The 20,993-nt window shown below is 39.4% G+C and overlaps 1 protein-coding gene across 7 annotated transcripts in view; it reads left to right on the forward strand.

Annotated features, from left to right (window-relative positions):
- Positions 1 to 20,993, forward strand: part of COL5A3 (collagen type V alpha 3 chain) — a 137,150-nt gene that overhangs the window by 58,276 nt on the left and 57,881 nt on the right. For 6 of the 7 annotated variants that reach the window (XR_009153723.1, XM_058171476.1, XM_058171477.1 and 3 more), the window contains 9 exons: positions 433 to 516; positions 2,126 to 2,182; positions 3,555 to 3,608; positions 9,206 to 9,259; positions 9,354 to 9,407; positions 11,137 to 11,190; positions 11,272 to 11,325; positions 15,630 to 15,674; positions 15,871 to 15,924. Coding sequence is in view for 6 of the 7 variants with exons in the window: in XM_058171476.1 (XP_058027459.1) it covers positions 433 to 516; positions 2,126 to 2,182; positions 3,555 to 3,608; positions 9,206 to 9,259; positions 9,354 to 9,407; positions 11,137 to 11,190; positions 11,272 to 11,325; positions 15,630 to 15,674; positions 15,871 to 15,924 (510 nt within the window). In the remaining variant the exon portion in view is untranslated. Of the gene's footprint in view, positions 1 to 432; positions 517 to 2,125; positions 2,183 to 3,554; positions 3,609 to 9,205; positions 9,260 to 9,353; positions 9,408 to 11,136; positions 11,191 to 11,271; positions 11,326 to 15,629; positions 15,675 to 15,870; positions 15,925 to 17,399; positions 17,445 to 20,993 lie in introns of all 7 variants that reach the window. The other variant, XM_058171475.1, reaches the window with a different exon arrangement.

The raw sequence follows: 20,993 nt of genomic DNA on the forward strand, positions 1-20,993 counted from the left end.
AAATAAGATCCCAGAAGATAGGTTAGGTAAGAAACGGGTCAAGAAGAACTCACCTTTATGTGGCCAAGTATCCAGGAGGGAAGTTTTTTTTGACATGGAAAGGATTTTGATATGGAAAGACTGAGGAGCTCAGTTCAAATATACAACTCATCCCTCTCTAAGAATAGGAAAGTTGATAATCTTCAAAACCACAACATTTTGAGTTTTCTACAGTTGAACCCATTTTCTACCCTCCTGGCACCAAATAAACATCAATATTTCAATTACTAAATGTGGGTGATGCTTTCACTTAAAGATGCTAGATATGAATATTTGCTTTTTTTTTTAGTGGAAATATCATAGTGATGGCATATTGCCATCTAGTTTGTCTAGCCATAGCCTCAATAGTCCATTATTCTCTTCCTTGACTTTGTGTTACTGATCTACTTCCAGTTCCAGTTTCGTAGTGATTTACTTAAAGGACCTTCAGTATCTTTCCAGGAGGCCCAGGCCCAGGCTATTTTACAGCAAGCCAAGGTAAGCATTGTGGGCAAATATATGAATATATGTGCATTTGTTAAGCTTCTTTTTTTAAAATCTTGATTTCTTTAAGTAGGCAATTTATTTTGCTCCAGCATTTAACACTTCTCTCTCTGTCTCCCTCTCTCTCTCTCCCCCCACCTGTCATTTTTTTTATTTCTGTTCTGGTTAATGTTCTATATTCTTTTCAAATTCTTACTGCCACCCAGAGGTGTTGAGATATTTGACCTTGGAAACGTGAATTATAGGTGAATAAATTGAAATAATAATATTGCAGGTTTTCAAGTGATTTTTAAATCATGTGGCTCATCACAGAATGTCAGCTAATCAAATTACTCAAATCACTCTCTTAATCTATTCATCTGCCATGAAATCACAGCCTCCCAATTCCCTCAGTGAGGTTATGTTTGCTTCAGCTAGTCGTAGTCAGAATTACTGAGTGAACAAAAGTATATTGTATAAAACAGAGAGCCAGCTTGGCATAATGATTGAGGCACCACGCTAGAAACTGGGAGACTATGAGTTTTAGTCCCAGTTTAGGCACAAAGCCAGCTTTGGGTACCTTCTCGGGAAGGAGGCAATGGCAAACCACTTCTGAAATCTTGCCAAGAAAACAGCAGGAACATGTCCAAACTGGCTCAAAACAAACAAACAATAAACAATTAAATTTAGTTAACTGTGGGTTCAGCAGAGTTTTTATCCCAAAGATTCTGCATTTCTTTGCAGAAGAGAACAAATAAACTTGGAAGAGAAGAATCATAGAGGGTTAGCATCCTCTTTTGCAGCTAATATAAAGCAAGAGCCTAAAACAGCACCCACAAAAAATGAGCCTCTCTGGGAACTCCTGTTCACTGATTATTTCACACTTTTGAAAAGTGAAATAACAACAGTCCTCCCCCCACCTTAGAAGATACAGAACTGCAGAAAGTGAGTGATAATGGTCTTTCTCCATTTGATCATGTCATCTATGTTGCCAGTTGTCATTCATGGCAGTGTATGTTTACCTCAGGATGCAGCAACTATCCGTGCATCATGCAAAGCCATTCTAACACCAAAGGTTTTCCATATAGATTATTCACATTCTGTTTCAAGTATTCTTAGTAAGTCAGACTTAGTAAGCCAGACTTAAACAGATAAATCATCATACTATACAGAAGAGAAACAAAATATTCACACATTCCAATGGGGAACTGATTTGATTGATTTAAGATTTTTTTTAATAGCCTTAAGTTATATCTGCACCTGGGTTGAGAGTTCATTTGAAGAGCCGAAGATCTTTTCAATAATTAATTTAGGTTAATGATGTAGTCATGCCCTACAATAAGATGAATCGCATGCCTTTTCTCGTTGATTTGAATCAGATAGAAATTGGCTTAGTCAAAGCCAAGCAACAGCAAAATCATTTCAGAGCCCAGTTTGTCCACTTTTCTGCTTATAGCAGTACAGACAGAAGAAAGAAAATGAATGAAACCATTGCCACCCAAACATTACTTTTTTTCCCATTTTCACCCATCTTCTTGCCGCTTCTTGCTTACAATTACTCAATGAACTGCTCCCCAGTTCCTTTTGATATTAGTACAACTCATCATTTTCTTTCTCTTCTCAGCTTTCCATGAAAGGGCCTCCTGGCCCAATGGGACTCACAGGAAGGCCAGGACCACTAGTGAGTAAATATGATGGTTCAAAGCTGACCCATAAATTGAGAGTAATAGGAATTTTTAAAGGGAAGTTTTGAGTTTCATACTCATCTCTGTGCTGTGAATCGTGGTTAACTTAGTATTGTCCATGTATTGTATTTGGGCTATATTTGTATATCTTCAGCATATATAACAGATTTCATAGGAAAAAATAATTCTGCACGGCCCACAAGCATTTTTCTTTCATACACATTGAAAAGAACTTTAATCTTTTTAAATTGTCTAAACTTATTTGTGGGCCAAGCTACAAATGATCTTAACAATGTCATATTTGTGAATGTATAAAATTCAGGGACTGAGGAACGGAATGTTTCAGAAAACTCCAAGATATTTTATTTCCTCTCCAGACCATGAAATCTCAGGATAATGCTATTCTGGGGAAGAGTTTGGCAATTTCCAGAATTTCTGTTCCCTTTTGGATCATACTATACCTTCCTAAAATAGCATGGCCTAGGGAAGAATTTGTATATCTGGAAGGAGAAGTTATTGAGTTTTCTGAAACGTATCATTCCTGAATTGCTACATTTTGCGTATTTCTATATTGCCCTTAGGCAAGGGATTTTTTCCACACAAAGAGAAGGAGGGAGAAAATCATATTGGGGTATAATCAGTGGTGGGTTTCAAATTTTTTTACTACCGGTTCTGTGGGTGTGGCTTGGTGGGTGTGGCATGGCTTGGTGGGCGTGGCAGGGGGAGGATACTATAAAATCTCCATTCCCACCCCACTCCAGGGGAAGGTTACTACAAAAATTCCCATTTCCTCCCAATCAGCTGGGACTTGGGAGGCAGAGAATAGATGGGGGCGGGGCCAGTCAGAATTTTTACTACCGGTTCTCCGAACTACTCAAAATTTCCGCTACCGGTTCTCCAGAACTGGTCAGTATAATGTCTTTAACTGATTTTTCTCTATACTACATTGCTGCTGATATCAGGTAATAGCAGTTATCTGCTATCTGTATTAATATAGAAAATGAATCAGCATGGGCAAATGTGAAGCTACCACTGATACAGCTGATCGCATCTTTAGTTTTTATTTCCTGCTCCAGACCATTCCCCCAAATTTACTTTAGGCTGTGAAACCACAACTCCCCATACTTCTCTATTGGCGAATAGGTGTAGGGTGTGCAAACAAGATCATAACATGTATCACTTTCTGTTAGATGAGAAATTAATCTTTTCAGAGAAGAATGCCTGAATTTATATGATATATTTTTTAGAAAGAACAGATAGAATAGTTCTCCTGCTTCGTCAATTCCTGGATTTATTCACTGTGGTTGGATTATTCATTTTTGTAATATTTTGGAAGAAATTAATCTATTTTTAATATGATTTCTACAGGGTCTACCAGGAAAACCAGGACAAAAAGGGGATTCGGGTGACTCCGGACCTCAGGTTGGTTGCTGAAGATGGACAGGAGGGGCTTGGGCTGTGCTGGTAGGGAATTCTGGGAGTGGAAATCTAACACCTCTGGAGGAAACAAGATTGGTAAAGTGTGAAGCATAAGAATGCCAGGCTGATGTCCAGTCTCTTTTCCATTCAGGCTTTCTTATCCTTTTCTCTCTTTGTGCCTTCGAGTCAGTCTTGACCACTGTTGATTGCCTGGACTAATCCCTGCAGTTCTCTTGGCAAAGTATTATCAATGGCTTGCCACTGCTTTCTTCTTCAATGAATGACTCAAGGTCAACAAGCTGAGTTTGTGCCCAAGGTGGGACGAGAACTCCGTCTCCTGTTTCTAGCCTGGTACTAAACTGTTATACCAGAGGTGGGGAACAATGGCTTTTTTATGACTTGTGGACTTCAACTCCCAGAATTCCTGAGCTCAAGAATTCTGGGAATTAAAGTCCACAAGTCATAAAAGGGCCATATTTTGTATATAGACTGAGGAATATATGATATAGTAACTTGAACTTGACGTAAATGTTAGAAACCAGAGATGTAGAGCAATGTCCATTGTTTTTATTTGTTTTTAAAACCAATAAAATTTTTCTTAAAAAAAAAAAGGCCGTAATTCCTCACCCTTGCATTACATCAAAGTGGCTCTCCTTCATTATTCTTGTTTATCTCCTGCCCATTTTATAGTTTTGTACCTTTTACATATCTTTCACATTAGAATTTCTCTAGCCTGATAGATTTACTTTGCCTTATTATATTGTACTCTTCCTTATTGAACTGCATAAAAATTGAATCTGAATATGAAATAAGCAGTTTTGCACTACTGATAATAATTCATCCCTTCCCCAAATTTGGAAGGTGCACTGTAGCCATTTTAAGCATGCTGATCTTTTCTCTTGGCATGCTCAAAAGAGAAGGCTTCTAGGTTATCCTTAGCAGACAGAATTCTGGCATTGGTAGCAAAATAAATTAACAAGTCTTTTTTCCATCACTTTCTTTTTTCTTCCCCTCCCTCATCATAAGCATTTACCATTCATAGAATAAAATTCATTACCAGGGTACAAAATTATTGAAAAAATACAGGTCTTTTGCAAGATTTTCCTGGTATTTTATCTATTATACCCTCATCGTACTTCTGACTGATAGAAAATTATTTGTGATACATTTATTTATATGTGTATCCTATTTCAGCCCCATCCTCCCCTTTGATACATGCAAAGAAATGTATCATAAAATGCATTCAGTGAAAAAGAAATGAAATAAGATTAAACATTACCCTCCACCTAGAGACAAACAACCTACTTTCTATCAAACAATTTGGTTTCAGAAAAAAAATATCCTGTAATCTACAACTACTACATTGCAAAAACATCTTGATTAGGGCAAAGGAATAGACGCAGTTTACATAGACTTCTGTAAAGGTTTTGATTTGATGGTACATGACAAATTACTTCTAAAACTAAAATCCTATGACATTTCTGAATTCCTACATAAATGGTTAGCTGCCTGCCTGTCAAACAGACAACAAGTGGTCAAAATAGGAAGCACTCTATCAAATCCTGTACATGTTCCCTAAGGCAGTGTTTTAGGTCCAACACTTTTCATACTTTACGTAAATGACCTTTGCAATCATATTAAAAGCAACTGTGTTCTCTTTGCTGATGATGTTAAACTATTCAACACTTCTGACAATGCAACTACCCTTCAAAAAGACCTTGACTATGTGTCAGATTGGTCTAACAAGTGGCAACTTCAAATCTCAATCAACAAATGTTCTGTCTTGCACATTGGCAAAAAAAATAAATAAATCAAAACATAAAATACATATTAGATGGACATGACCTTACAGATGACCCTCACTCTGTCAAGGACCTTGGAGTACTCATTTCTAAAGATCTAAGTGCCAGAGCCCATTGTAACAACATTGCCAAAAAGGCACTAACAGTTGTTAACCTAATCTTGCGTAGCTTCTTCTCTGGTAATATTGTACTACTAATTAGAGCGTACAAAACATTTGCTAGACCAATTCTTGAATACAGCTCACCTGTCTGGAACCCGCACTACATATCGGACATAAATACAATCAAGAGAGTCCAGAGATATTTTACGAGAAGAGTCCTCCACTCCTCTACCCGCAATAAAATGCCACCAGACTCTAAATTTTGGGCTTAGACAACTTAGAACTACACCAACTTCAGTCTGACCTAAGCATAGTACATAAAATTATCTACCACAATATCCTACCTGTCAATGACTACTTCAGCTTCAACCACAACAACACACAAGCAAATAATAGATACAAACTCAAGGTAAACTGCTCCAAACTCGATTGCAGAAAATATGACTTCAGCAACAGAGTGGTCAATGCCTGGAATGCACCACCTGACTCTAGTTTCTTCCCCAAACCCCCAAAACTTTAATCTTAAACTGTCTACTGTTGACCTCACCCCATTCCTAAGAGGTCTGTAAGGGGCATGCATAAGTGTACCTGCATGCCTACTGTCCCTGTCCTAATATTCCTTTTTTACTTACTCTTTTCATGTATCCAAATTATGTTTATACTTCTACCTGTTATCTTATATATGACTGACAAAATAAATAAATAAAATAAATAAATAAATACAGTACTATCAGATCTTTGACCACTACTTGTCCCAGGATAAGTAATCCATCTCCAAAACAATTCTCAGGATCCCTGGACATATCTTATAAATAGAAATTGAGAATTGACAGAGGGGACAATGTCTGAAAGTCTCCAAGTTCTCTTCTTTTGATCTAACATCAGAAAGGGAATTAATTAGCTTAATCTTTCTCAGGAATATGCTCCAAATATTAGAATTCCCAATGAGGAAGAGTCCACCTTCCTGAATCAAAAGACTGGGATACATACATGAAGTCTTTCTTATGGGTCTGAAGAGATAGGCATTTATAGGAATAAGCTTTAAAAACTTCTCTTTTTCTGGAATAATTTTATTATGTAATAACAAATTTAATATAATTGCTGATAAAAGTTGATACTTTAAATGTTGCATTCTGCAGTCCTCCAGGAATTGGCATACTGAGTGGCAGGATGAATTTTTTCCTGCCAACAAACAGTTGACTTTGCTGCCAAAACTGGCTCTTTCGCAGCACACTTCCCAGATCTGAATGGGAGCAACTAAGGAATGACTCAAGTCTATGCTCAGTTGACCATGTACTTGAATAGGAAGAAGAATCTAGACGATTGTGATTCTTGATAAGAGCGATTGGAGGGTCGGGTCTCCATCTTTTCCTGTCAGTATTTGTTTTTTTAAGCCTAGTTTTTAAACATCATGTTTTGATTTTGATTTTTTTTTGCTTTTGACTTACATCTTTAACAAAGTTGAATGCCGATTTATTTTTATACCCCTTTGCTGTACTGTGAACTTTTTACCTTTCGTTGTTGCTTTCCTTTTGAGTTAAGACACACTTGTTTTTGCTGCATGGAAACCAACAGCATAAATATTTTCTCTTTGGTAGTGAAAGTGATGTGATTTGATTTATATCTGCACCAGACTTTTAAAAAGGACTTTTCTTTTTAAATTTGCTTTTGTATATACCAGTATTTCTGGTCTCTTATCTATTTTTCTCTTTAATTAGATGGAAATTTTCTCTTTTGTTTCTACTTATTCTCTATCATGGGAAATCTTATCTTAATTTTTCCTGTGGACATTTTGTTATGGATTATCAACTTCTTTTGTCCTTGAGAGGAATTGCCTATGTTTTGTTGTGAAAGTCCAGCTACAGTATAAAAGAAATTTAACTATATTAAAAATGGAAGTAACAATAAAGCCATATCAACTTAATCTCCAAGCCTTCTTGGAAGCTTTTGGAAAAAATGCTTTTCAATTTACAAGCTCTGAGTGAAAATATAGATAAAATGTTTAATGATTTAACAACAGTCATAAATCAACCTAAGGATGATACTCAGATACAATTAATAGCAGCTAAATCAGACTTCCAATTGGGTGGATTGGAAGTCAATTTGTTGCTGACAGAACTGAAGGAGAAAGAGCTTTGTTTGAAAATTGCAGGTCTGTTGGAGAAGGCTGAAAGGGGTATGAATATAAAAGGCTTAGAGATGGCAGTAAGTGATGCGGTGGCTCAGGGGCTAGAACGCTGAGCTTGTCGATCGAAAGGTCGGCAGCTCAGCGGTTCGAATCCTTAGTGCTACCATGTAACAGGATTAGCTCCCGTTACTTGTCCCAGCTTTTGCCAACCTAGAAGTTTGAAAGCACGTAAAAAATGCAAGTAGAAAAAATAGGGACCACCTTTGGTGGGAAGGTAACAGCGTTCCATGTGCCTTTGGCGTTGAGTCATGCCGGCCACATGACCACGGAGACGTCTTCGGACAGCACTGGCTCTTCAGCTTTGAAACGGAGATGAGCACCGCCCCCTAGAGTCGGGAACAACTAGCACATATGTGCGAGGGGAACCTTTACCTTTACCTAGAGATGGCATTATGGATCAGTGGTAAACTGGACTTTCTTAGGAAAACTGTTGGAGACTATGGAATAGGCTTAGTATGTTCAGTCAGAGGACAACTGTTAAAGAGATGTGGTTCAACTGCTTCAAAAAACTTATGAACGAGTGCTGTGGAAATACAACAGAAAACTATGATTTTGGGGAATGAGATGGAATTGTTGTGAAATATCTCAATTATAATTTAAGTAAAAAAACTTTATTGCTAAGATTCACTAAAAGATAGAGACAGATTAGAGATTAGAGATGATGATTGCAGTGGTCTATGAAAGTTTAGAAGCCATAGTGGACTTTCTGCATGTGAAATACAATAATAGATTGTTAACAGAGGACTTTTGAATTTAGTTTTCTTAGCTTTACTTTTTAACTGATTTCCCCCCCCAGTAAATAGATGGTAGGTCAAATTAGTTGGGCAGCTATTGGTGTAGAAGTTTATAGATTTTAGACCTGTTCTGCAAACCATTATTGTTGAAATATATTTATCGATATTCAACTGGGGGGGCAATATATGTGTATATTTTTATGAACATTTTTGGTCTTGTTTAGTTTTTGTTTTGTTTGTTGTTGTTGGGTTTTTAAAGCTTGCATTTTAACTTTGGAAATAAATTTAAAATTATCAAGAAAAAAGTTGTTGCATTCTGGATCAGTAATTGTTTTGGATCTTAACATACCAGTAACATTAGCACTTAGTCTTATGAACCACTCCATACAGCAGTCCCTTATAGTGTCAGCCTCTTGCCCCCAACAATCTGGGTCCCCATTTTACCAACTTCGGAAGGATGTAAGGCAGAGTCAATCTCGAGCCCATCAAGAGCGAACTCCAGACTATGGGCAGAGTTAGCCTGCAATGCTGCATTCTAACCACTCCACCACCAGGGCTCCTTACAAGTTTCTTCTTATCAGTAGATTAGGGCATCTATAAGACATTCCTTCTGATACATCTTATATTGATGTTAAAGTAAAATATGTATTGCCACTAATGGCTAAATATGAGATTTAAGTCAAGGTCGATCTTTTTCCCAATGGAGGTGAATTTTCATATGAAAACAAACAAATACATAGAGCAACAATCTCATTGATTTCAATTCTCGTTACAGGGTCCCCCTGGGATACAGGGACCAATTGGACCCCCAGGGAAAATTGGCAAGCGGGTAAGCATCAGATACACGGATGGGTGCCAATCTGTAGGAATGCTTTTCTTTGCCCCCTTTTCTCACTCTTTTTCTCCTTTTCATTTTCTTTAAGGGTCGTTCAGGAGCTGATGGCGGCAGAGGACTCCCAGGAGAAACAGGACCCAAGGTTTTCTAAAACTTAATTGTAGGGTGGTATTCACATAAAGGTGGGGAAGAGGGCTTTGAGATTCCCACTCCCATGGTGGTTTGGTCTTTCCTGCAATAGCAACACAATAGTGGGGTGCAAATAAGAGCTGAATCCATTTTCATGTTGAATTTGGTACATTCAGGAGACGTTTTCATCCATGTGGTATGAATGCCACATGAAAATCCAATTTTTTCTCCTTGTATTTTGTGATTGTGGTCTTGGAACCCATTCAGAACTCAGAGGAACTCATGTGGGAAATTAAGAGGAGTCCCACTGAATACAAAGCAGCCCATCTAAACCATCTAGTTTCCAACATTTGGCCAGCCAGGCAGTTCCACAGGTACACAAACAGGGTAGGAAACCACAATCTTTCCCCGTTGTTGGTTCCTAGGATCTGGTATTTAAATATATAGTTCCTCCCCGAACATGAATAATGTTTGAACTAGCTCATTGGCAACACATCTCCTTCACTGCCAAAGCCTTTAAAGATAAGAATATAGAAAACTGCACAATTTGCCAACCTAGCCTGCGATTTGTCAGCAGCTGTCCTGGATTTTGGTCTCAAGAAAGATACAGGAGACTGAAAATGGAGCTTTTTGCATATTGGTGTGTGATTTATCATTAAGTCATTGAATTCTCCTGTGTAGCCTTAAATATGATAATAAAGGAGTGAATATAGAGGATTCAGTGTGTGTGAGTTTTGTGTGCACAACTTCCTCTGAGCAATGATTAAGTACTAGGATAAAAGAATAAAAAAGCTTTAGAAAATATAAATGTTTTTAGTATTTATGAACATGAAATTTTACATAGAAGTCGTGAGGCCAAATTGCATATAACCATAACCTATTTCTGAAGGCGACATGTACCCCCCCCCCATATACAGAGAGGGGAGGGAGGGAGGGAAATATTCTAGTATGTGGAATAAGATGACTTCAAATTTTTGTCCCTTTCATACCCATAATGCTTTCAATTTTCATTGCTCAAAAGGAAAAAAATGCAGGGATCCATTTTTCCCTTCTCCCATCAGATTTTGTAAAAAAAAACAAAAAACTATTATAAGCTTTACAATGCAGGGATTGGGACTCTGGTATTCCATACATGCTACAATTGAACATCCTTTATGATTGACCCTATAGAATGGGGTCAATGGAAGTTGTAGTTCAACAACATCTGCAGAGTCTCACTGCTAACAAAGTAAGTCAATACTACATTTAATTTCCTGCATATTGCAAAAAGGGAGATGGGAGTGAAGCTGATGTAGTTCATCTGAATTGAAAGTCAAACCACAGAATTCCTGAATCTTATTTGTCTCAGCTGTTAGCCTCCAAGACATACATAGTCACAAAAATAGCAAATCCCTGCCTCTGGTTTACAATCCAGCAAATTTAAATCTCTTTTTAAATTTTCAAGTTTTGCTTCCTTCCAAATTCTGTTGCCTATCAAAACATGGCAAATTGATCATCAAAACAACATTGTCCTTTCTTTACTGTGCCCCATCATTCTGTGCACCTGTTTCTTGGGTATAGTTTAGAATGTATATTCTTTAAAATGTATTTATCTTGCAGGATTGCGCGAAGGACAAAGAGCATTGTTGTAGTAAAATTAGGCATGCAAAACTATCTATGTACTTATCTATCTCCTAACCGAAAAACTGGTCTATTCTTGTCAATTCAGTACTCATCTGCTTTTCCCTCCCCCTTTCTTATAGGGTGACAGGGGCTTTGATGGTCTCCCAGGACTCCCTGGAGTAAAAGGAAACAGAGTAAGACTACCCTAATATCTATACTACTGTCCTCTATTTAAGCTACCACCAACATTCACTCCCCACTTTATTGTTTTGCAGGGAGATATAGGGAAGCCAGGCCTACCTGGACCTCCTGGAAATGACGGTTCTAAGGTACGCATTGATTCTGGTGGAATATTTGTAGCTCAGGGTTGAACTGTAGAATCCTTAGTACTATCTGAGCTTTGTTGTTTTCTTGTAGATGTTTCATTAAGAAACTAGGTAACATTATTAGTTGTAGTAAGGGAGTAGAGTTTGCTTTCATTTTATATACTACTGGCTTGCCGTGTTGGTGTTGGTGGGAGTGGGCTTGGTAGTTCCTTGATTGGGCTATTGTTTACTGTTAGTTTGTTTGGCTGCATTGGTAGTTTCTTGATTGGGATATTGTTTGCTTCTTGATTGTTGGGCTAGCGTTAATCTTGGTGTTAATTTCTGCTAATCTGCTGGTGAAGAGATGTTTAGGTCTTTTTTCCCCCTTTTGGTTGTTTGATTTTCTCTTTTGAAGAGCATGTAGATGTGGATCTCTGTGTGCTTCTTGATGGCTAATTTGTTTTGTGTGCCAGGCTTCCAGGAATTCTCTACCATTTTTGGACTTGTCTTGATCTAGGATGCTCACAGTTTCCCAATTAAAACTATGGTTAAGTCTGTTGATGAGTTGTGAAATTAAGGAGTTTTCATCATGTCTTCTGACTGCTAACTGAATTTCCGTTTGGTGGTCCCTGTGACTGTTGCAGTCCTTATAATATTATGTTGTAAATAATTCCTTTTTTTCTTCCTGGGGCTGTTGGGTCTTTTGGCTTACTTAGGATGTTTTGGAGGGCTTTGGATGGTTTGTGAGCTACGGTGATGGCATGTGGTTGGAATAGTCGGTTGGTGGTTTCTGAGAGGTTTTTGATGTATGGCAGCATTGTGCTTTTCATGGCTTGTGTTAGTTGTGCTGTATTGGGTTGAGGGGTGAGTCACTTTTTGATAAAGTTGCATGGGTATCTATTTTATTGCAAGACATTGTATAGGTGCCCCTTTTTCTGATGTTCAGAATTGCTGCACTGTTTGCCTTATTAACACTGATGGTGTTAAGTAGTTTGGTAATGAGATATCAGCAATAAAACAGTTAAGCTCAGTAACCATAGATTGAAAGTGGGGGTGAACTTTTCGATAAGGGGGCCATTGTCTTGTAGAATAGTGTAGAAACTTTTCTTGAAAACTTTTAGAGATAGGGCTATTGTTTTCTTGTACAACAATATAGCATTTTTATCTTGAGGGGCTCTTAGTGCAAGGTTAATGAATTCATATACATCAAAAAAGTATCAACAAAAAAAATGTTTTTAAATAAATTATAGTTGATAATTGAAATATTCCCATCTGACTGCATAATCATTCTGTCTTTCCCTTCCTTTCCCCTTTCCCACTTCATCATAATTTCAATCCTACAACAATTTAGCCACAATGCATGTGATGAAATGAGCTGCTTTTAGGAAAGCTTATATCTTTTCATGAAGTTTATCATTCTGGAAAGGTGCTATCAGAGTTCTGATTTTGAATAGTAGACAGTCATTAGCAGACAGATCCTTGGGACAAATAGTCTACATTACAATGAAAGAAGTGTTGAACAAAAAACAAATGTTTTATACTTAAATTATTCTTTTAATAAGTAGTCTGAAAATATTAAGGGTTTAATGGCACTTGAAACAGAATATGAATTGTTTATATATGCTGATGTTATTATGACTATTCTTGATAATTATGTGATGTCATTATCTATGTTTATTGAAGTCATATACAATACGTTTTTACTGGTTACACTATTAATTGGAGGATATATGGAGGATATATGGGATATATGGAGGATATATGGATATATGAAGGTTGTCTTTGGGATCTAATATGCCTCTAGATTATTGTAATAGATTAAAATTTTACAATTCATACCAACTCCACAAAAAACTTGGGTTTGTATCTTTTTTTGAAATACAACCTAGTATGTTGAACTGAATATATCTAAATATGTAGATGCAGTTTCTGTTGATGGTTAAAACCATTGCATTAAGTCTTTGAGGCAAGATTGCCCTAAAATAAATATTACATTGAAATTAATATATATTTTAAAAAGGACTCCAATTTTAATTACTAATAGATATTTTATATAGAGAAGATAATAAGTACATTTTGTTATGGATGGCTAAAATTTCATGACTATCCTTAGCCAAACGGAGGTTACAATAACAGCAGCTTCAAATTTCCAGATTTTCAACTATACTGTATCAATCAGTTTTAGTTTAAATATTTTTTTTTGAATGAGGGTTTTTATGATTATTCATCTCTTTGGGCCTATTTTGAGCACATGCATATAATATTACTAAAATCTTGGCATGTTTTGGGGTCCAGGTATTGTTAATAAGGATATTGGTCTTTAGCTTTGAAAGCTATTAGGCACATTTGGTCATTAATAAGTAAACAATTAAGTTCTTATTCCAAATCACTTGATAAATTGATGTTATGGAATAACTCACATTCAAAAATAGAGGGAGATGTACTTCATTGTAATGCTTGGGCCAAACAAAGAATCAACACTAAATCGGATGGCATGTTCTATTTGACTCACCTCTATCATTTATTGGAATGTATACAATTGAAATATGTATTAATGAAAGAATATGGCACAGATGCAACATTGAGGTGTCTGCAATTATGAGATTCTTGAGTGATGCACAGCTTGGAAACTAACAACTCAATTTAATAAATAATTAAATAGTAAGTTGAAAATATTAACAATATATTCTTAGGAAGAATGTGGTCCCATCTAACTTGGGACATGGCAAAGATGATATCTTTATATAATGAAAAAATACTTAAAATGTCTGATTTTAAGGAATGAATCAAGGGTAAATGTTTCCTATCTATATTTGCTAAGTCTTTGTATTCTGAAAATGATAATTCATAGTGCTTATACAGGTATATGCTCTAGATATAATGGTAAGTTGAGGTTCAAATAAATTTTTGGACTATAAGATGCATCTAGCTTTTGGGGAGGAAAACAAGGGGGAAAAAATCTGCCTCTGCCTCTGGGCAATTTACCTCCTTGCAGCAAACAGCAAACAGTCTGGTCAGTTTCAGCTGTTCCAGGCTGCAGGGATGCCACCGCTCGTCACCGCCCATTGCTGCTGCCGCCTCCGCACACCCCATTTTCGGCCTCCACATGTGCCATTTTTGGTCTCTGTGTGCCCTGTTTTCTGTCTCCGCACGTCCCATTTTTGGCTTGTTCCAAGTGGCAGGGATCACTGTCACCACCGCCTATCTCTGCTGCCTGGAATGGGTTGAAAATGAGGCACACAGAGACCAAAAATGGGGCATGCAGTGGCCAAAAATTGGGCACGCGGAGGCAGCGATAGGCAGAAGCAGCAATGGGCGGTGACGGGCGGTGGTGATCACTGCAGTCTGGAACAGATGATAGGTGGTATTCTGGGAGGCCAATCCAACTGCCAGTAAGCTGCTTGTGCTAAATCAGGCTGTGCTGAAGCTGACCAGGCTATTTGCTGTTTGCTGCAAGAAAGTAAATTGCTGGGAGGCAGAGGCCGAAGGGTGGGGGCTGGTGGGTGGGCAGGGCTTGGGAAACATTCACTGTATAAGACAGACAGCCATTTCCACCCACTTTTTGGGGGGGAGGCGGAGTGCATGTTATACACCAAAAAATACAGTAAATATATAAGAACTACAACCACAGAATATTTTTGCTGGCAGTGGCCCTTTGGAAATGTAATGCCAACCTTTATCTTTGAGTTAGGTACAGATATTACAGTAACTTTAATGCACTCAAAATAACTATAAAAAATATAGAAAGAATGCTAGGTATTCTGGATTAAAAAGTAGTAATCTTTTTTGTCATCACTCTGCTAAACAAATAATTCCCTCAACACTGTCAGACTATTTACTGAATCTGCACTACTATTAATCGTCTCATAGTTCCCATCACCAATCTTTCCACTTATGACTGTATGACTATAACTTTGTTGCTGGCAATCCTTATTGTTAACAATATATCAACAATATATTGATATATTGACCATCAATTGTGTTGTAAATGTTGTACCTTGATGAACGTATCTTTTCTTTTATGTACACTGAGAGCATATGCACCAAGACGAATTCCTTGTGTGTCCAATCACACTTGGCCAATAAAAAATTCTATTCTATTCTATTCTATTCTATTCTATTCTATTCTATTCTATTCTATTCTATTCTATTCTATTCTATTCTATTTATATTTCCCACTTACAGTTGACTTTTCTATGATGGATTTCTCAAAGCAGCCTCGGGTGTTTACTCATTTGGTATCCAGTATGAATTATGTATCATAACTGGGGGGGGCAGGTAGGTGGGTGGAAAGAGCCTAATTTCTCATTTCCTCCTTGTTTTCAAAGGGCTCTGAAGGTGTGCAAGGCCCTAGAGGACAGCCTGGGGAAGCTGTGAGTATCTGTCTACCTACCAGGAATAAATACACTGGGTTTTCTGAGATGGCATCACTCTAAGCCATTTTAATGGGGGAGTAAGAGGTGTACTGCTCTCATGCCTTTCTTCTTCAATGGAACCAAGTTTGTGGCAAGTGTGTTTGATTGAACAATGTTCCTCGAAGTCTTCTAATATAACCATCTTTTCTCCTAGGGTATACGTGGTTTGCCAGGCTCGCGTGGTAATCCTGGTTCTTTCGGCCAGACGGTATGAATTTCCTTCCATGTCCCCTTTTGTTCACAAGAAGGATTGAGCAGGGATTGAGCAGGCAATAGGTTCAAGGAATGGGACAAATCTTAACAGGAAAAATGTGTATAAGTTTAAGTTGTGTTAACATTTTGGAATTTAATCTGAACATAATATTTAACTTTGATCTCTTAGTTTTTGAATTTGCAATTAGGTATTGAGTTCTGTTTATGATATTGCAGTATGTAATGGTGAAAGCCCAGAGCCGATATATTGTCTGGGTCCATATGTTACACTAAGATATATTTTCATTGAACCATTGTTGGTCTGATTCATATACATCGGTAAAGCAACAATGCATGCTTTACAAATTAGCAGCTGGGTTTGCATATCATACAAAAAAGAACCTAAACAAATCATATGAGTTAGAATTATCTATCACATTAAACTATACCCATTTCATTTTTTATGGGATGCAGTGGCTCAGTGGCTAAAACACTGAGCTTGTTGATCAAAAGGTTGTGCAGTTCAGTGGTTCGAATCCCTGGTGCCGTGTAATGGGGTGAGCTCCTGTTACTTGTTCCGGCTTCTGCCAACTTAGCAGTTTGAAAGCATGTAAAAAATGCAAGTAGAAAAATAGGGACCACCTTTGGTGGGAAGGTAATAGCGTTCCATGTGCCTTTGGCATTTAGTTATGCTGACCACATGACCACAGAGACGTCTTCGGACAGCGCTGTCTCTTCGGCTTTGAAATGGAGATGAGCACTGTCCCCTAGAGTCAGGAACGACTAGCACATATGTACCTTTACCTTTACCTATTTCATTTTTATGTTAGTATCCTAGTTTATTTAGTGAATAAATGACAAATTTTGAATTTGCATAGTACTCAAAGCTAATTCCAAAGGGCACACATTTAATTTAACCCAAGACATGAACTAATATAGGCTAGTGTGAATTGTTGACTTACATGTCTGATCTTTTAATAATAGGCAGTATATTAAAAGTACATGGAAGACACCTTCTAATCCTTAGTTTCCTCTCTTTCATATGAAAACTTTTAACATTTTAACCATGATGTAAAAAAAATGTATCGCAATAAGCATCAATCACAATTTGTCCAATTCAAATTTGCCTATTAGTTTAGTTTGCAAGCTTTACTCTTAAATATAATCTCAGTGCAGTCATAACATACATCATTAAGGTATAACATGGAAGAGAGGGGAAAATTATGAAGAAATGTTCCTAAAGCAGAACTAGATTAGGAAATAGAAAACATTAATAACTGTGAAAGAACTAAGAGTCAGAACTCAAATTGCCAAAGTAGATGTCATTCAGTTCTCTCTATCCCTTCATGTTTTCCAAAATGGAGACAGAATAATTAGGATTAGAATTTTTAGTTTTCCAATTTGGATTTACAAAATAGTGTCATTTGAAATTGTTCTGTACAAAAAAACTCTCCCTTTGATTTTCATTATCTTGTTGTTTACCTCTTGTAGGGTATTACTGGTATTGATGGTGCTCCTGGACAAAAGGGCAACATGGTAGGTAAACAAGGAGTGGGGAATTTCCTTAGTATATGGTAAAAGGGTTGTTTGCGTATATCAGACAGATATGAATAGCAAATGAGGTTTAGGGAAGTGATGAACATTGTTAAGTTATAAGGCTTGAAATGGCTGAGCACATGTGGTAGAAGGCTGAAGGTCTCACAGCTCAATTCCTTGCAGCCTTGTATATCTTCAGATCTTGCCTCTGTTTGGGGTCAAAGTTGTGGTATTTCCTGCTGTCACTATCTACCTTCTGAGGGGTGCCTCATCTCATACCCTTCCCTTCAACCCAGTGTATAAGAGATATAGGGTCCTCATATCCTATATTGTCTTTCTGATGTCTAAAAGATAAAAAGTTCAAAAAGTAGAGGTTTTAGCCTTCCCTTCACCTGTTTCATAGGAGAGTTATCAATCTCATAGGATTTAAATAAAAAGAATTAAAATAAAAACATAAAGTAAAATGTAACAAAAAAACCCCAACCTCTTTTGAACCTTAAGATTGAAACTACAACAATTAATTAGTGGAACAACTTGCCTCCAGAAGTTGTAAATGCTCCAACACTGAAAGTTTTTAAGAAGAGATTGGACAACCATTTGTCTGAAATGGTGTAGGGTTTCCTGCCTAAGCAGGAGGTTGGGCTAGAAGACCTCCAAGGTCCCTTCCAACTCCTATTCTATTCTATTCTATTCTATTCTATTCTATTCTATTCTATTCTATTCTATTCTATTCTATTCTATAGGAAATACATACTGCTTTGTCAGAAAATAGAGTATGAAAGACAACCGAGTACTCCAGGCAAATGATAAAATGATGTTGGCTTTCTACAAATAAAGTTTTTTTGTCAGAAAGTTATTGATCCCAGAAAACCTATGAAATAAAGATTTCAAAGAAGCTAATTTGAATAGTGCCTAAACTATGAATGAAGGCTGAATTGCACACAATTGTTTAGCTTGTACAGAGAAGCAAAATCATTAAATTTGGTATAATACTACAGTGAGAAAAAGAAAAGAGCAATTTAATATCAAAATGAAAGAAACAATTGAATGAACTTATTTCTACAGAAATAGCCATTTTTGGCCATTTCTAGCCAAATTCCTTTTATGTAGTCTGCCAAGTTTGAATCTGAGGCTGATGGGTGAAGATACTAGCTCTTTCTACTCTCTGCCTTGGTTGATAGCTTTTCCATCTGGCCTGCCTAAATTTTTTAAAACACCTAGTAAAGAGCATGCTTTCTTCTGCGCATGCGCGTTATGGCGGCTTCCTGAAAATCTCGTGGAGCTGGCGGCTGGAAATCCTTGGCACGATGCCGTTCAGCCGCTCGCCTAGCTGCCTGGCTTCGGACTCCGGTCTTGCCATCTTCTCGGCCACCGGGAGCGAGGTCCTTGGGCCTCTTTGAACTCCCGGTTGCCGAGTACGGAGTTTGTTTTCCGGCAGCGAAAGGCGGCGGCGGCGGCCATGTTGGGGGGGGGCTGAACAGCGGCTGGAAGTCCTCGGCTACGATATCCTTTAGCCGCTCGCCCAGCTGCTTGTCTTCGGGCCCCGGTCTTGTCATTCTCTCGGCTACCGAGAGTGAGGTCTGCGGGCCTCATTGAACTCTCGGCTGCCGAGCACGGAGCCGGAGTTTGCCCTTAGGCAGCGAACGGCGGCGGCCATGTTGGGGGGGGCCTGCCGAGACGCCCGCCATGAATCAGCAGTTTTCGGGCCGTGGTGGCCACAGATATCAACTGGACACCAACAAAGGACACAAACAATGGCTGAGGCGCCCAACACCGACGGAGGACGTTAATGGTGGTATGCTGGACACCGGGTGCTCGGGTTGCTATTAAGTTTTGGTGCTGGGACGGGACTCGTATGGGCATGAACAACGCCCTCCCCTCCCCTCCCCTCCCCTCATGGTCATGGACTGGAACATCGCTTTCTCCCCTACTCTGACTTTTGTTATGCCCTGCCAACATTCCGCAATCGTCATCAGCGGTTCACCTCTCTTTGAGCTATTTTATTCCATCAGTGACGGAGAGGTGGTTGGCTTGGACAAATTGGACAATTTGTTACAGCAGCAGAGCGGCATGTGGGGCCATTTTGGGTCCAGAGGATAATCTGCCGACGTAGGGGTGGAGACATGGACGGCGTACATCTTGACGGCTAAGGATGGACATTTTGCCACGACTTTTGGGCCTATTTCTCCATGAGATATTCATTTGCCGATCTACTACGACTGCGAGGTTCCCCGCAGGAATGGCCTCCAAGCTATCGAGGGCTTATTTTAACGAAGGGTCTTGGGACCCAGAGAGGTGGCATGCTAAGAAGAATTTGTGGGGCTTTTTAAATAGTTTTTTAAATAAGGGTTTTTTAAGGGGTGGGAGGGTGCCGACGGGTGGGGGGGAGGACCCGTCGGGGAGGGATCCAGCCCCTGTGCTAGTTCGCGACATTACGCCATCTTGTCTGAAGGCAGGGGAGGACGTTCCAGGTTTAGAGGGCTGTTCGATCTGTACGGTAAGTGGGAGAGGCAGATATGGCGGGGAGGGGCCGACGAGTTATGGGGGCACGTGCTCAAGTTTGAGAGCGATCACGTGCTCCGCCCTCAGTCCCTACCTGCCTCGGTGGCCATGATCCTCAGAGCTTGGACCTTCGGCTGATGCTATGTAATGCCCGGTCCGTGGTTAATAAGGCCCCTGATTTGTGACCTTATTCAGGGAGGTCCGGACCTCATGGGCATTACGGAGACCTGGTTGGGCCCTGAGGGGGGGGTCCCCCTTGTTGAGATGTGCCCTCCAGGCTTCCGAGCATTTCATCAGCCGAGAGTCCAAGGTAGGGGTGGGGGGGTGGCGGTTGTTATTAAGGAAGATCTAGAGCCGAGGGAGACCACTGTTCCTCAGATTGCTGGCTGCGAATCCCTCTGTGTGCGCTGGGGCTATAGGAATCAGTTGGGCTTGGTGATCGCGGACCTGGCTCCTTGCTGCGTGACCACAGCCCTGCCCGAGCTGTTGGAGGTACTGGCTGCCGTGGCGGTTGAGACCCCCAAACTTATAGTTATGGGGGATTTCAACTTGCCATCGGTTGGCCTGTCATCAACGGCAGCTCGGGAGTTCCAGGCTTCCATGACGGCCTTGGACCTGATTCGAGTAAATGATGGCCCTACGCACACAGGGGGAGGCATGCTAGATATGATTTTTATCTCTGGACAGTGGTTAAATGATCTGGTATTAGATGATTTAGTAACAGAACCAATGTCATGGTCGGATCATTTTCTCCTTCGCCTAGACTTCCGAACCGCTATTCACCACCGCAGGGAGACGGAACCTATACGGTGGTTCCGCCCCAGGCGCCTGATGGACCCTGAGAGGTTCCAGACGGAGCTTGGGCCATTTCCTGAGGATCTGGCCCACGGCACGACTGAGGAACTGGTCGTGGCCTGGGAGCAGGCCGCGGCCGGGGCCCTGGACCGTGTCGCGCCTTTGCGGCCTCTGACCCGCGAGATCTCGTCCGGCCCCTTGGTTCTCCGAGGGGCTGAGGGAGATGAAACGCCGGAGAAGACGCCTAGAGAG

This window comes from Ahaetulla prasina, chromosome 2 (genome assembly GCF_028640845.1).
Source record: "Ahaetulla prasina isolate Xishuangbanna chromosome 2, ASM2864084v1, whole genome shotgun sequence".
NCBI lineage: Eukaryota > Metazoa > Chordata > Lepidosauria > Squamata > Colubridae > Ahaetulla > Ahaetulla prasina.